Raw genomic sequence first — 15,125 nt, 5'->3', positions numbered from 1 at the left:
CTTGTATAAATGCCTTTCTTGTGGTCTAAGGTATATACTCAATTTTTTCTTCTTCTTGTCTGCCTTTTTTTCTTATTTTTGAGTCATGGCTAGCCGTCCCAACATAGTGCCTCATAGAGGACTCTCCAAAATGAGTAAATAGATTCTTTTTTTTATCAAGAGGGAGTGAAGCCAATGCAAAATATAAGAGTAGTGGTGGGAACTTTGAAATTGGTACTGAGATCGCATCAGAGTCTTCTTAAACCTAAAGGAAATGGAGGACTTAAGGGAATCTGCTTCATCCTTGGACATATTATGCAAGTCTCCTTGTAATGAGGTCCGAACCACATGTATATGGTGTGAAGAAGCTGCAAGAGTAAATACTTTCATAGTGGGCAGATCTTAAAGCATTCAACTTTTAGCCTTGAATGAGCATGCAAAATCCTCAGATCATAGGAGAGTTGCAGATCACCATGCAAAATCGAAGGCTAATCCAAGTGGTAAAAGACCAATAGATGGGGGCATTGACACAATGGTGCATTCTGAACAACCGAGGATCATAACTTGTATGAGGTTGGTGCACTTTTGTGCATGCAAATATATTGCATTGGAAAAATATCCCACTCAATGTAAGTTACAAAGGGATCTTAGAATTCCTAACATTCCAACATCTAATGAATATGGTGTGTACACTAATCCCATATCTAGAAGGGAGTTCTTATCTAGAAGGGAGTTCTTGATGGCTTTAAGAGATTGTACCAGAAAAGATTTGTATGTTGAAATTCATGGAAACTCATTGTTTTCAATCCTCATTGATGGAAGTACATATAGAAATATGGAGAAACATTTGATTATTCTCATTTTGTACTTAAATGGGAATGGTAAAGGAGAGATTAGCTGCAAATTTGTGAGATTGTTTCTAGTTGATAATGGATCTGGGGAGGCAATCTACAATGCTATTCATGCTATGATCTTGGAGAGAAACTTGGAGTTAAAGAAACTAATTGCATCTGCACAGCTGATGGTGCTTCAACTATGACACGATATAAGTCTGGTGCAGTGGCATGGTTCCAAGCATCAACTTAACGAATTATGGGTGTGCATTGTATTGCCCATCATGAGGCACTTGCAAAAAAAGGATGGTTTTTCATCAAATCCTCATGTTTTTTCTTTTGTTGATAAGGTTGCAAAAGCAAGGTATATGCATGGCTAGGGAAATCAATAAATTGACATGTTGAACTTTGAAACTTGATGCATGAGTTATGATGTTACAGACTAGAAAGTATTACAAATCCACTCTATTCGATGGCTATCTAGAGGCTAAGTGATGGAAATATTAGTTCCCTTAATGCATGCTATATTGTAGCAGTGGAGGATGCATAAGAAAAAATGGTAGAGCTATGCTACAATCTATCAAGTGAAGTTTATGATGCATCTTCTAGCCAATGTTCTCCTGGAATTGAACAAATTGAATATAGAGTTTGAGAGGCAGAACATTGATGCTAGAACGATTAAAGGCTATTTAGTTTTGACATTTGAGAAACTCACCAGAAGGTATATATCTTATGAAGGCCAATTCGGTGTTAGTTCAAAACACCTTACTAAGTTTTTGAATATGTCAAAAGAAGATGGGACTCTAACCTATGTTGATTCTAATGGCCTTACTCATGAGCATGTATTAAAATTTGTTCCGGTTCTAAAATTAGCTAAAAGAAAGAAGAAATGGGCAAGAGCTTCAAGTGATTCTGAAGAGGGGGATGCAGGTCTTGATCTCAATGTATTATCTATGGATGTTGGAAATGCAAGTGGTTCCCTTGTTGAATGCATTTGTGTTGTTGGAGGAACATTTGCGCAAGATATTTTGGATGCTTTGAATAAAAAGTATCTTGATCTTGGAGTTTTTAATTTGATCAAGCTATTCAATCCATCTGCTTATCTATTAGGTGCAATTGAAAGGGAGAAAAAGATTGAAGAATGGTTAGAGAGGCTTATTGGCAAGCTTAATGTTGATGATTCAACAATTGACATTAGGGAATATCTTGGTGAACGAGAGGATTTTATTGGCATGTTATATAGAGTTGCTAGGGGTAGAGGTATGCATGATGCTTGGGTAACACAAAGACTTGGTGAGAACACTTCCAGGATTGATGCATTTATGGAAAGCAAGCATAGTCGTTCTACCACATACAACATCATGTGAGCGAGGTTTCCTCAACAGAATACCATAAAGAATAATTTGCAAAGCAGCTTGTGTTTGAAGACCCTTGATGCATTGATGTTGTTATCACTTATTGCAAGTGATGCATCTTTGGTTTGTTGGAAATACATTTTTTTTATATACTTGGTTACAAGCCAAGAATAGGAGGGCAATGCCACTAGAGTGATATTTGTTCTCTAAATTCACATTATTGTACGTATGTTTGGGTCCATTTTGGCAAGTTAGACACATAGGACAAATGGTTGGGTAGCATATGGGCATCCATGATGGTTGGACGATACCATCTAAGCAATTTGGATTATATATAATCTTATACTTAAAAAAAAACTTTTCATTTTGATGTATTACATGTCTACTCAGGCTCCACTTACAATCTATATTCTATGTAATTTGTATTTAAAAAAAGAAGCTTTTCATTTTTTTGTATTACATGTCTACTCAAGATCCACTTGTAACATGGTGAGATAGAAGCTCTTGTGATTACCCACCACTGGCGTCGTGCATAGCTTCTTTGGCAAAGCTACACATCATGTTGTTTGAGCTCTGAATGCAGAGCTAGCATGTGAAATCATCATCTACCTCATGTATTTGAAAATTTAAAGCATTTGGGATTAATATATGGTCTTTAACTATTTCCATTATTTGTAGGTGCTCACAGCAATTGGAAACTTTTGCATATGCTCTATTGGCATTGGGATGGCACAAGAGATTACAGTCATGTATTCCATACAAGACTGAACATATAGATAACTTGCTAATGCTTCTCATTGGTGGAATCCCTATTGGTTTCTCGTCTCATAGACTCTGCGCGGCGGGTAGGTGATGTGGGCATGTTTATCGATCATTTCTAGGTGTAATGAAATGAAATGTTACTTGAATTCTTCTCTAGCATCGCAATCAAGAAGTTGTTCTTAGAGGTTAATATTTTGGGATATATGAAGTGATGGTATTGTGGATTTGCCATGCTCTAAGGTGCCATAACCAAAAGAATGACTACCATTGAAGAGATGTCTGGAATGGACATTTTGTGCAATGATAAAACTGGCACTTTGACATTAAACAAACTCACAGTTGACAAAAACATCAAGGTGATCCATTGTGCCATATTCAACTTAGGCTTCAGTTTCTGAAAATAGATGCTTTTTGGCACGTTTTAGGTGTTGAGAAGGACAATGTGGTCTTGATGGAAGCCCTAAGTGGCAAATAAAGCAAGCTGCCAGATTCAACCTAGGCTCCAGTTTTCGAGAATAGTTACTTTTTTATAGCTGTTTACTAGAGGTGTTGAGAAGGAAAATATCGTCTTGATGGCTACTAGGGGCACTTCTCTCGAACTGAAAACCAAGATGCAATCGATGCAGCTATAGTGGGAATGTTGCTTGATCCTAACGAGGTGGCTTTGGGGTCTTGCCTTGTACTTCATGTGACCAAAGTATCAATGTGTCATGGAGCTTACCTGTGAAGCACCATTTCTTGCCTTCTAATCCTATTGACAAGAGAATGGCTCTCACTTACTTCGATTTCGAAGGAAAGATGCCCAAGGTACCCATGAATCTTGGATAATAGCATTCAAGCAATTTGTACTTAAATAAAGGAAGCTTGTCGTTTTGATGAATTACATGCTAGTTGAATGGTATGAATTCGGAGTTTCATGTCATATGAAAAGTAGCTTGAAAAACTGCTTGTCACTTGAAATTTTAAGAAACTCATCAAATTTTGGCCCTGATTGCATGCACATGACTCGAGCATGACTCATGAGTGATTATGTACTCTCTTCTTTTTTTCTATTTTAGAGGAACCATAATTGTTCTCTTACGCGTGTGATAGCATCGTACTAGCAGAGATTGAACTAACACTAATTTCCTAATATGCAAGGCAAAAAATACGAACATCTTACTCCAATAGGCCGTTCTTCTACACGTGTAATATCACAAATTGAACTAACACTAATTTCCTCACATGTTGAAAAAATGATTTTTTCAACCCTTTATAAAATCAAAGGCTTAACTAGGATGTAAACTTAAAAAATACTAGAAATTGTACAAATGTAGAGATTTATAAGTGAAATGTACAAATTTCAAAGGTGAAATTCCAACCACGATTTCAAAACTTCAGCAGAGAAAATTACACTACAAACCAGGTTATGTGAGGGCACTACAAACCGGGTTATCTGAGAGCACTGATACGAACATCTTATCACCTAAACCGTTGAATCAAGCTCTTCGCCTTTCCGTTGAAGCGTGCTGCTTCAAAAAAAGCATGGCTCGTATCGACAGTCCTTCATACGCTACGTTACTGCTTAAATACTCACACATTAGAGGCACAAAACCTGCTGTTATAATCAAACCCGGCAAATTAACGCAAGCATGATAGGCCGCATGCAGTGACAAATTAACACTAATTAACGTTGTACATGCACTATTGCTAATAACCGCGACAACCTTGTTATATAGTATGTCTAAATAGCGATACATTAAAGGCGCTGTTTGCACAATGGGCGTTGCGAGTGCAGCTTAATCCTACCATAGCGCATAATCAAAGCCCTTATTAAACACCACACAGTGCAGGTGCCCAGTGGAGCATATCAGCTAATAAGGAGGCCAGAAGACGTCGACATCCAAGCGTAGCGTCTGATTGAAGGTTGTGATGTCCACGGGCACAACGGTAACGGTGCCTTGAGCGAAGAGAAAGCTGCCGGTGCCGCCCACAATGGCCGTGGGAGTGGGTGCCGCGCCAAATGAGAACAGGCCCATCAGGGTGAGGGAGCCCTGCAGGCCCATAGTTGAGCCCAGGTTGAGACTAAGGGTGAAGGAGCCAAAATAGACGAAACCCTCGGAGGAAGTGGAGACGGAGGTGCCCGTGAGGGTGCCCACGAGCGGAGAGGTGAGCTCAGGGCCGGTTGTGATGGGGTCATTGGCCAGGAAGATGCTGCCCAATGGGGCGGTCGTGGTGGTGAGGGCGCCCGACCCCACGCCTGGAACGATTTCAATGTCCGTCACGTTTGCTAAGTCGTGAAAGAAGACATGGAACTTCTTGTGCCTGTGCAGGCGACGGCCCAATTGCCCAGGGTGGTGATGATCATGAGCAGCTGCGGCGCTGCATATCATCACGAGAACGACTAGCTTGCAGAAGGCCAGCCCTAAACCATTAGCCATTCTCGATATGCGAATTAGCCAATCAACCCTTGGCTTGATTTATAGAATTTCAGCGGGATTTTTTGATTAAATAAATGGTAAGCATATTCCAATTTTCTTTACAAAAAGCTTGGCCCACGCTCTGGGGCCAGAAGTCCCTTTTCTTTTTGTACCTTCCTCATTAATGACAGGTCATTGACCAGGTTCACGGAATTCTTAGGCACCTACCAATCTTAGAGAAAAACTCTTTTCCCAGCAAGTGAGAAAAAAGACAAGTCGGAGTACAAGGAGTACAATCGGTTTCTCCCTATTCAAAATCACATTATTAACTGGTTTTTAAGTTACGAAAACTTAAAAGTTTGATCGGTTTTGTAAAGATGAGAGTAAATTCAATCAGCTTTTTTGAATTTTAGCTGGTGCAAAATACATTCAAAATACACTAGCATCTTCAAGGCTTTTGTGCCAGGCAATAACATCAAACCGAACCAAGAAGAGGCCACACCATGGAGTTATAGCACAAAGCTCATCACATAAGCGAGTCAGAGCATAAGCTTGAGTCATCATCCCCGGAGCCATACACTGATGCACCACAAGCACATGCTATATGTACAATCATGCTTATATGCAACACACACACATCACTTGCATACACACTGTTGATTATCTTTACTATATCGTCAACTATATCATACACTTCTTACTACTATTCCAACGAGTGCACAACATTGAGCGGAGCCGAGTGGATCAAGGCGAAATACATCGGCCTCATCCACTCAATTTTGGGCTCGCCAAAAACTTCTGACAATGGCGAGAATATAGAAATTAAGAAGTAGAGAAGTGGTACCATAGTTGCTTTTTGACAAGCACGTCACACCTGTTTTGTACCATAATACTTGCAAAATTTTAAAGTGCCCGCATCAAAAGTTACACTAAAATTTTAAAGTGCCCGCATCAAAAGTTACACTACAGTGCCCGCATCAAAAGTTACACTAAAATTTAAAAAAACTTGCTATATTTCACCATACCTATCAGTTTTGAAGGGCAAGGGTGCCCACCAAAAATCGAACTTGCCCCCAACCTTATGCTCAAGTCTTAATAAGCATGTGAGTTTGTGTGGGCGATATGGCCACTAGGCTTATGCCCTCCCCTACACTTTGAAGTTTTCCCTTCCCCCCCACTACTACTACAGCTTTAAACTAATAATTATCTATTTACCGAGGTAAAACTATCTTTATCGCTTAAACTACTACTACAGCTAGGAGTTCTACCATCATTGAATGTGCGTCATGATACATTTAACATGATCACTAAAAACAAGGTCTTGACGATTCATAATATTAAAAACATTGATGTTATTAAAGGAGGATTACTAAAGGATGATTTGATCTATCGATCTACCCCATCCATACCTCATAGCTTTGACAAAAGAAACTTTAGCTCAACCAATCTCCACACTCTTCCATAAGGCAAGACCAATAAAGGCAAAGTAGCTACTTATTTGACTAAATTATGGTGATACTTTGATCGACAATGACTATTTTGTACAATATCTCTAATGAGGATTTCACTTCATTTTAGTGGGATAAAAAAGCAAAAAAATTGAAAGATGAAAGGACAATAAACTCTAAATATTTCCATTTTTTTAATAAATTGAAGGTCTTAAAAACGAACTATTTTCAAAACTATATTGCATTTTTTATTCTTGAATTTTTGTGAGGAGTAGACTTGGAGCAACCGCAACCACAAGGACATGCTAATGAGCAAGGAGGAGACACGGGTGGTGGCAGAAGTTAACCCGTGTTTGGAAAATGCAAGCTTTAGTAGAACAGATAGATCTGGCCAAAAACCTGTCAAATAATATATTGATAGATTTGGGAGATGTTATTTTTACTCAAGACATCAAATAAAAACCTCCCTAATGCATGCTTCAAAACCATAAGGTCCACAATTTCCCTAATGCATACCCTTTGTAAGACGCTCAAGAAACACAATATAAAGGGAAACTATTAGGTCCAAGCGATATGGATAGTTTTACCTAGGTAAATAGAAGAACTAAGGGAAGTAAACCTCCCTCTCTCAAGGTGCTAACAAATTTTCACCACTTTTGGTGGAATTACGTGCGACCCCTCCCCTTTAGATGCAAAAAAAGAGGATGAAGAAGAAGAGCTTGTGAAGAGCTCCCACTCACCCTTTGGTTTTAGCAAAGATTTTTAGAAGGAGAAGAAAGAGATAGATTTTCCAAAAGAGGATTCCCCTATAGCAGAAGCCCAAGTTAGTCAAACTGAAGAAGAGACTCTTCCAAGACAAATAACCTTTGCATATGAAGCAAAAGTTTTGAGACCCCTCTGCCCCCTCCGCGCACCGGATTCCCGGTTGCTAGGAGAGCGGAAGTAGCTTCCTCTTGCATGGGGAAGGGTTTCCCACTCGAGGCTTCGCCCTCGAAACGGCCCGGACACAAGACTAATCTGGTGGTCATTCCGAAACCGAAACCGGAAAAATTTCCCTTGTCCGAAAAATGGGGGCGATTCCACCTTTTTGATTTTCTTAATGAATTTTCTAATGGGTTCAAGAGATTAAACTATCCTTCACCTGATTGAACCAGATAGAAGGAAAACTATCACTAACTTAATTTGAAGAAATCAACGCTTTTTGCTAACCGAAATCAGACGCAGCCGTTGATCTAATCATATGAGAAAATCAGACACAGCCGTTGATCTAATCATATGAGAAAATCAACGCTTTTTTCCTAACCAAAATTAGGCACAGCCGTTGATCTACTCATTTGAAAAATTCTTTAGGGTTTTATTTAACTACTCAAATTCTAAGCGTATTCCTATTATTTCATTTAATTATTAAAACTCCATTGATTCCAGCCTAACCCCATCCGGCCCATGGGTTAGCCACCACCCAACCACTGGAATCGGTAGAACCAGACAATTACTCATCCACCCATAATTGAATGCCTTTCTTAACTTTTGCTTTCGAATAATACAGATACGCACTTACTCCTCTTTAAAACTTTAACATATAAAATAATCCATTGACAAACAGTTATTCGTTACAGATATCATAACTCAAAATTTCCATCCAGTCCCTTGTTTCTCAAAAAGCAGTATCACTCTCTGGACTCTCCGTTGAGACCCTCTGGAGAGCAACGAGATCCAGTAACAGATTACAATAATCATTTCGTTCATCATACATATCTTTAATGACATACGCATGGGCGTCCTAGGCACCGCGAGCTCGTGCATCGCCTGGTGTTAGAATCCTCCGGGATCCTCCTTAGGTGTCTTGGCACTTCACTCAAGGACCGCTTCGTCGACCCTCGCCCATCGTATCGGAAGCACACCATTTTTCAACCATACCGAGGCTTGTCAAGACCTGGGCAGGCTTTGCCACGTGAGCCGTCCTTTGAACACTCCCTGCCAGCTGTTGCTTCCTCCAACATTATGGCGTAAGACAGTCCTTTAAGAAAACAGGGTTTCTATGCAAGTTTTCAGTTTGACTTTCTTTTGAATACAAGGAGTATTTCTTGAAACAGTATCCCCAAATCGTCTTGAATGGAATTTTGAATTTCATACCAGAATTTCTCGAATTCTGTAACCTTGATCCACAGATCAATTCGAAGAGTCTCAAACTTAGTGTTAGATTTGGCGCGGGTTTTGAGTGTAATTTTTCTAAACTAGTCACATTTTCTTTCCTCGAAACTGACAAAAGAGTTTGGTCTTGGTCATAAACTGATTCAAGGTTCGAGTCGGATAAGATTTTTCTTAAACTATCTTTTCTCGAAAAGGTTTGATAATTTAGTTACTATTTTATCGAATTTCTTTCTTTGAATATACACTTAACTGATTTCTCAATTAGTTACGAATTCCAATGAGGAATAAATTTGTCATTTATCTGAATATTTCGATCTTGATAGATTTCTTGATTTTTCTTTTTACAATCCGTGTGAATATAAAATGATAGAAATTTATCTCTTAGAGTATTTAATTATTCATTTATCAAATACTCATAGAATTTAAACATAGAATTTAAAAGAATTCTAATTTTGATATAAAAATTCTTTATGCAACTATTTATGCATAAAAATCAACTTCAATGGGAATAATTCTTTTATATATATAAAAATCCTTTTATGCATAAAATCAATTTTAATAGGAATAAAACTTTTAAAATAAAAAGAATTTCTTTAAGAATAACACTTTTATAATAAAAAAAATTCCAATATGCATCTTTCTATGCATAAAAATCAAATTTAATGAGAATAACACTTTTATAATTAAAAAACTCCTTTATGCATCTTTCTATGCATAAAAATCAAATTTAATGAGAATAACACTTTTATAATTAAAAACAATTCCTTTATGCATCTTTCTATGCATAAAAATCAAATTTAATGAGAATAACACTTTTATATTAAAAAAAGTTCCTTTATGCATCTTTTATGCATAAAAATCAAATTTAACGAGAATGACACTTTTATAATAAAAAGAAATCCTTTATGCACCTTTCTATGCACAAAAAACAAATTTAATAAAATAACACTTTTATAATTAAAAAATTACCTTTATGCATCTTTCTATGCATAAAAATCAAATTTAATGAGAATAACACTTTTATAATTAGAAAAAAATCCTTTATGCATCTTTCTATGCATAAAAATCAAATTTAATGAGAATAACATTTTTATAATAAAAAAAATTCCTTTATGCATCTTTCTATGCATAAAAATAAAATTTAATTAGAATAACACTTATATAATAAAAAAATATCTTTATGCGTCTTTCTATGCATAAAAATCAAATTTAATAAATAATATCAGTGATATCCATGCATATTCATAGGTGAATATGTACATGGAGTAATTAGAATATTTTTTTTAGATGCAAAAATGGTGGGAATTACTCTTTTAGAATAACATAAAAATAAACTTTCTTTTCCACAAAATTCCTTTGTATGGCTGACAATTTCTCATTTTTATCATTCTTTATTTGACTTCAATTAACCCAAATTAGATCTATAGAACTCTAATCTACACAATGTTTTTTTAAATTCAAGAGAGTAAACAATAAGAAGAGTTTACTTAATCCCTTAGTTAATCTTTCTAGGATTAAGGGGGATTGAGGGTTCTACTCTTGTTTGAAGCAAGAGTGGCCACTAATTCACTTTAGAGAGGATTAGGCCAAAAACAATTGAATTATTAAGAAATTCAATGTAGATGCCTCAGGACAGGAGCAGAGTAATAGTGCATAAACACTGTTTGGTTAATTTTTGACCATTTTTGGGTCAGTTTAGCTTACTTTTTGGATCTACTTTGGAAATAGGAGAGAGGAGAGATGAAATATCTCATTTTATTGATGTAAAATTGGGGGTAATGATGAGAAAAAAGGTGCCTACTTCATGAGGGGAGATCCCCACTCTGAGGTGTCAAAATTTAATTTTTTTACTCTTTTCTTCGGTTATTAGTCCACTCTTCATCTTATGTGAGCATTTACTCATTTTTGGGGGGTTCTTCTTTTATTCTTCAATTTATCTCCTCCCTACATTTCGATTAATCTTATTGGTCCATAGGAACCTTAATCCAAAATTTTCAAAAAATCTCGACCCTTAGGCTAAGGTCTTTTGTGCACATTATAATTTATTTCTAATGCACCTTAGGAATTTCTTTCTAAACTTCTGTTTCGAGGGAACTTATTTTAATAAGAAGGGATATTTTTCCATCCAAAGATATCTAAAAACTAAATTATATCTCTCTAGAATATTTTCTCTCTCTAAACCAAAATAGGTAGAAACAAGATCTTTTATTATTCTCAAAAGGGAATTGATTACAGAGGAAGAAATTGGACATCCCGAGGGGCTGGGGAGGAATCTTACATTATCTCCCACTTGAAAAACGTGAGATGTCCTCATCTTGCAAACTGGGGGTAATCCTACATCAGTTTGGCTTCTTTCTGCCAGATGGCGTCTTCAAAAGGAGAGAACTTCCATTTGACTAATAATTCTCTCAGAATTTTGTTCCTGAAAATATTTTCTCGAACATCAAGGATTTCTTCAGGTTGGAGTTCCATTCGCCCTTGGGTTGAAGAAGTTAAGAATTTATCATTAAGCATATGATTCGGCTCGGTACATACTTCTGAAGTAGGCTGACATGAAATACATTATGTACTTTGAGATGAGGAGGGACAAGAAGTTCAAAGGCTAAGACACCTACTTTCTTTGTAATAAGATATGGTCCACAGTATCTGGGGGATAACTTCTTCTACTTCCCAAGAGATGGAGAGCTTCTTTTGAGGCGTACTCGAATGAAGACCATATCTGCTTCTTTGAATTTTCTGTCTGACCTCTTCTTATCTACATATTGCTTCTCTCTATGCTGGGCAGCTTTTATATCCTTACGGATTGATTGTATATGCTGCTCCATGTTGTCAAGCATCTATCTAGACATCTCGACCCTAATTAATGGGTCAGACCAAGTTAATGGTGTTAGGCAGTCTTGTCCATATAGAGCTTTGAAAAGGGCTCATCCCGATACTTCGGTGATAAGAAGCATTGTAGGCAAATTCGACTAGGTGCAGATAGCTTAGCCACTTCTTGGGTTCCCTGCCACCACAGCATGACCGAAGTATATCTTCGATTACTTGGTTCACTCTTTCAATTTGACCATCAGTCTTAGGGTGGTAAGCTGTGCTGAGATCCAAGAAAGTTCCTACTACTTCGAAGAATGCAATCCAGAATCTTGACGTGAACTTGGGATCTTGATCACTTACTATTCTCCTGGGTAGGCCATGCAATCTGAAGATTTCCTTGAGGAACACTCTGGCCACATTCACTGCAATGTAGGCTTCTTTTACTGGAATCAGATGGGCAACTTTGGTTAGTCTGTGAACTACCACGAAGATGGAGTTCTAACCTGATTGCACTGAAGGTAGTCCAGTAATAAAATCCATAGTGATACATTCCCATTTCATGTGGGGGATGTCTAATGGATGTAACTTCCTAGGCATTTTTACTCTCTTTGCTTTGACTTTCTGACATATCAGGCATTGACATACATGATTAAGTACATCCTTTTTTAGTCCACGCCAAAAGAAGCTTTTCTTTACAAACATGTAGGTGATGAATCCTGGATGTCTTGCTATAAGGCTATCATGGGCTTCATTTAGAATTTGACCCTTAGTTCTCTCATCATTGGGAATGCGTAGCTTGCTATTATAATACATAATTCCTTCATCCAAGATGTACCCTTAAACTCGGTTCAACTCCTCTTGAGGAGTTTTGCTTTCCTGCATAAGTAGGGTAGCAATAGGGCCAAAGAATCTATCCTCCATGATCTTCTCTCTTGCTTCATTAATCAATGGATTTGACACCATTGTGATTGCAAGTAAGGAGGCTTTTTTGCTGAGGGCATCTGCTACTACATTTTCTTTGCCTCGGCGGTACTTGATTTTAAAATCAAATTCTTGCAAGGTCTGCATCCACCTTCTTTGGCACATGTTAAGATCCTTCTGAGTGAAGATCCACTTTAAGCTCTGATGATCTGTCATCAAAGTGAATCTTTGACCTAGTAGGTAATGTCTCCACAACTTCAGGGCATAGACTATTGAAAGTAGCTCCAGGTCATGGACAGCATAATTTCTCTCATGCATTCTGAGTTTTCGGGATTCATAGGCCACTGCATGACCTTCCTGCATGAGCGCACCTCCCAAAACAAAACCACTCGCATCAGTTACTACCTCAAAGGGTAGAGAGAAATTTGGCAACTTTAGAATGGGATTGGTTACCAAGGCGGCCTTCAGCTTATCAAAAGTGCTCTGACACTTGGCAGACCATTGAAACAGGGTATTCTTCTTGAGAAGATTAGTCAAGGGGGAAGCTATGAGAGCATACTTAGGTATAAAAGTTCTATACCAACCAGTTAATCCCAAGAATCCTCTGACTTCTTTCACTGTCTTTGGTTCAGGCCAATCTATGACTACTTGAACTTTTGCAAAATCTAGAGAAATTCCGTCTTTGGATATACCAGAAAGCCCAAGTATTCAACATGGTCGACAGAGAAAGTGCATTTGCTCCTTTTTCCAAAGAGTTGGTGCTTCCTTAGAATCTCGAACTTTACGGACGTGAGCTTCATGGTCAGCTGTATTCCTTGAGTAAATCAGAATCAAAGAAAACAAGAACAAAAGCATCCAAGTATTCTCTGAGAATGTCTTGCATTAGGCGATTGAATGTAGCTCGGGGACATCTCTCAATCCAAACGGCATGATAGTAAATTCATAGTGCCCATAGCGAGTATTGATCGCTGTCTTCGAGATATCTTGATCATTAATCCTGATCTGGTATCCTTGATTTTGGATCTATCTTTGTGAAGATCTGGGCTTCATTTAGTGTGTCCAAAAGCTCATCAATTTCGGGGATAGGATACTTTTTCTTAACTGTCAGCTGATTAAGACCTCTGTAATCCACACAGAGTCTTAACGTTCCATCCTTCTTTTTCTGAAAGAGAACTAGCGCTCCCCAAGGTGAAACAGTGGGTCTTACAAACCCTTGTTCTAACAGTCGCCTAAGCTGTTCCTTGAGTTTGATGGCTTCAGGGACGGGCATTTTAAATGTGCGTTGGGCTACTGGCTGAGCTCCAGGGGTTAATTCTATCTCATGATCTACATCTCGAATCAGAGGCATCTAAGTAAGCTCTGCTGGGAATACATCATCATACTCACTCAACCATTCTGGTTCTTTAACCTTTAACTTTTCTACCGGATTCATTTTGACAATATAAATGAGTTGCTTCTTTCTATGTCCTTTCAGTAACCTAGAAGCTTTTACTAATTGTAGATATGAGGATCCATAAATTCTAGTTCCTTGAACTTTGTTCCCGTGAAGGTCACGGAAGGAAATGGTTCCATTGTGATAGTGAATGTCAGCTTGATTTTTGTGGAGCCAATCCATTCCAAGGATTCCGTCGAAAATTCCCAAAGGTAAGACTCGAAACTGGCAATCAGTTACATTCCCATCTATATTAAACTAAATAAGATTTGTCCAATGGTGAGTGAAAAGAATCTTCCCACTGGCCAATTCAACTTGCATAGGTTTCCCTAATTTTTGTTCTAAGACTAGCTTTTACGCAAGCATCCTGGGAAAATAGCACAGCTTGAATCAATCAAAACCTTGAATAACTTACCCTTATACTTAGCTGGAGTATGAATGACAGAGAATTGACAATTTGGCCCTTGGTTTTCAATTGTGGCATAAATCTGACCTCTTTCCTCTTCCACTACTTCTGTTATCGTAACTTCTCTGGCTGCTGTAGATTGGGGCGACGGAACTCTCTCTCTTTGGTTACCCCAGTTATGGGAGGGAGTTCTTAGACTACTCTGAACAGAGGCAGATGGTTGAGCTGGAGTCCTCCTGGGATTGTCGTGATTTTGGCGAGACGGTGATTTGACTAATATGAAGGGGCTGGTCTCTGCACTCTGGGTCCTTGACTTGCCTGTCCTCTTGACATGGCAGGAGTCAGGCAGTCTTTAAGCTGGTGACCAGAACCCTGACATCCAAAACACCTATTCTCACTTCTAAGCTCATCCCTCTGAATCCTTGAAAAAGAGGTGGGGCTCTTGAGAAAGTGTTTTGAGGGAAGGGTCTTCCTTCACTTCTGAATCTCCCAGCATCTTGATTCTGATTAGGGCCTTGCTGCCTCTTTGGGGGTGGAAAGTTTGAAGCACTTCCCGGGGTTTGGAAACTTTTAAAGTTTGAGGGTGCAAGCTTTGGCGGGACCTAACAACAATTGCTTTGGCAATGTC

At 38.2% G+C, this 15,125-nt stretch overlaps 1 protein-coding gene across 1 annotated transcript; it reads right to left on the bottom strand.

Moving 5' to 3' along the window:
* Window positions 1-4,782: 4,782 nt before the first annotated feature.
* LOC147623907 (pterocarpan synthase 1-like) lies at window positions 4,783-5,349 on the bottom strand. Its single transcript, XM_086820831.1, has one exon. The coding sequence runs from the start codon at window positions 5,347-5,349 to the stop codon at window positions 4,783-4,785; it is 567 nt and encodes a 188-aa protein (XP_086676957.1).
* Window positions 5,350-15,125: the final 9,776 nt, after the last annotated feature.

The sequence above is a fragment of the Cibotium barometz genome, chromosome 26 (assembly GCF_041138505.1).
Source record: "Cibotium barometz isolate CiBa-2024 chromosome 26, ASM4113850v1, whole genome shotgun sequence".
Classification (NCBI taxonomy): domain Eukaryota; kingdom Viridiplantae; phylum Streptophyta; class Polypodiopsida; order Cyatheales; family Cibotiaceae; genus Cibotium; species Cibotium barometz.
This window is presented reverse-complemented; position numbering and strand designations above follow the sequence as displayed.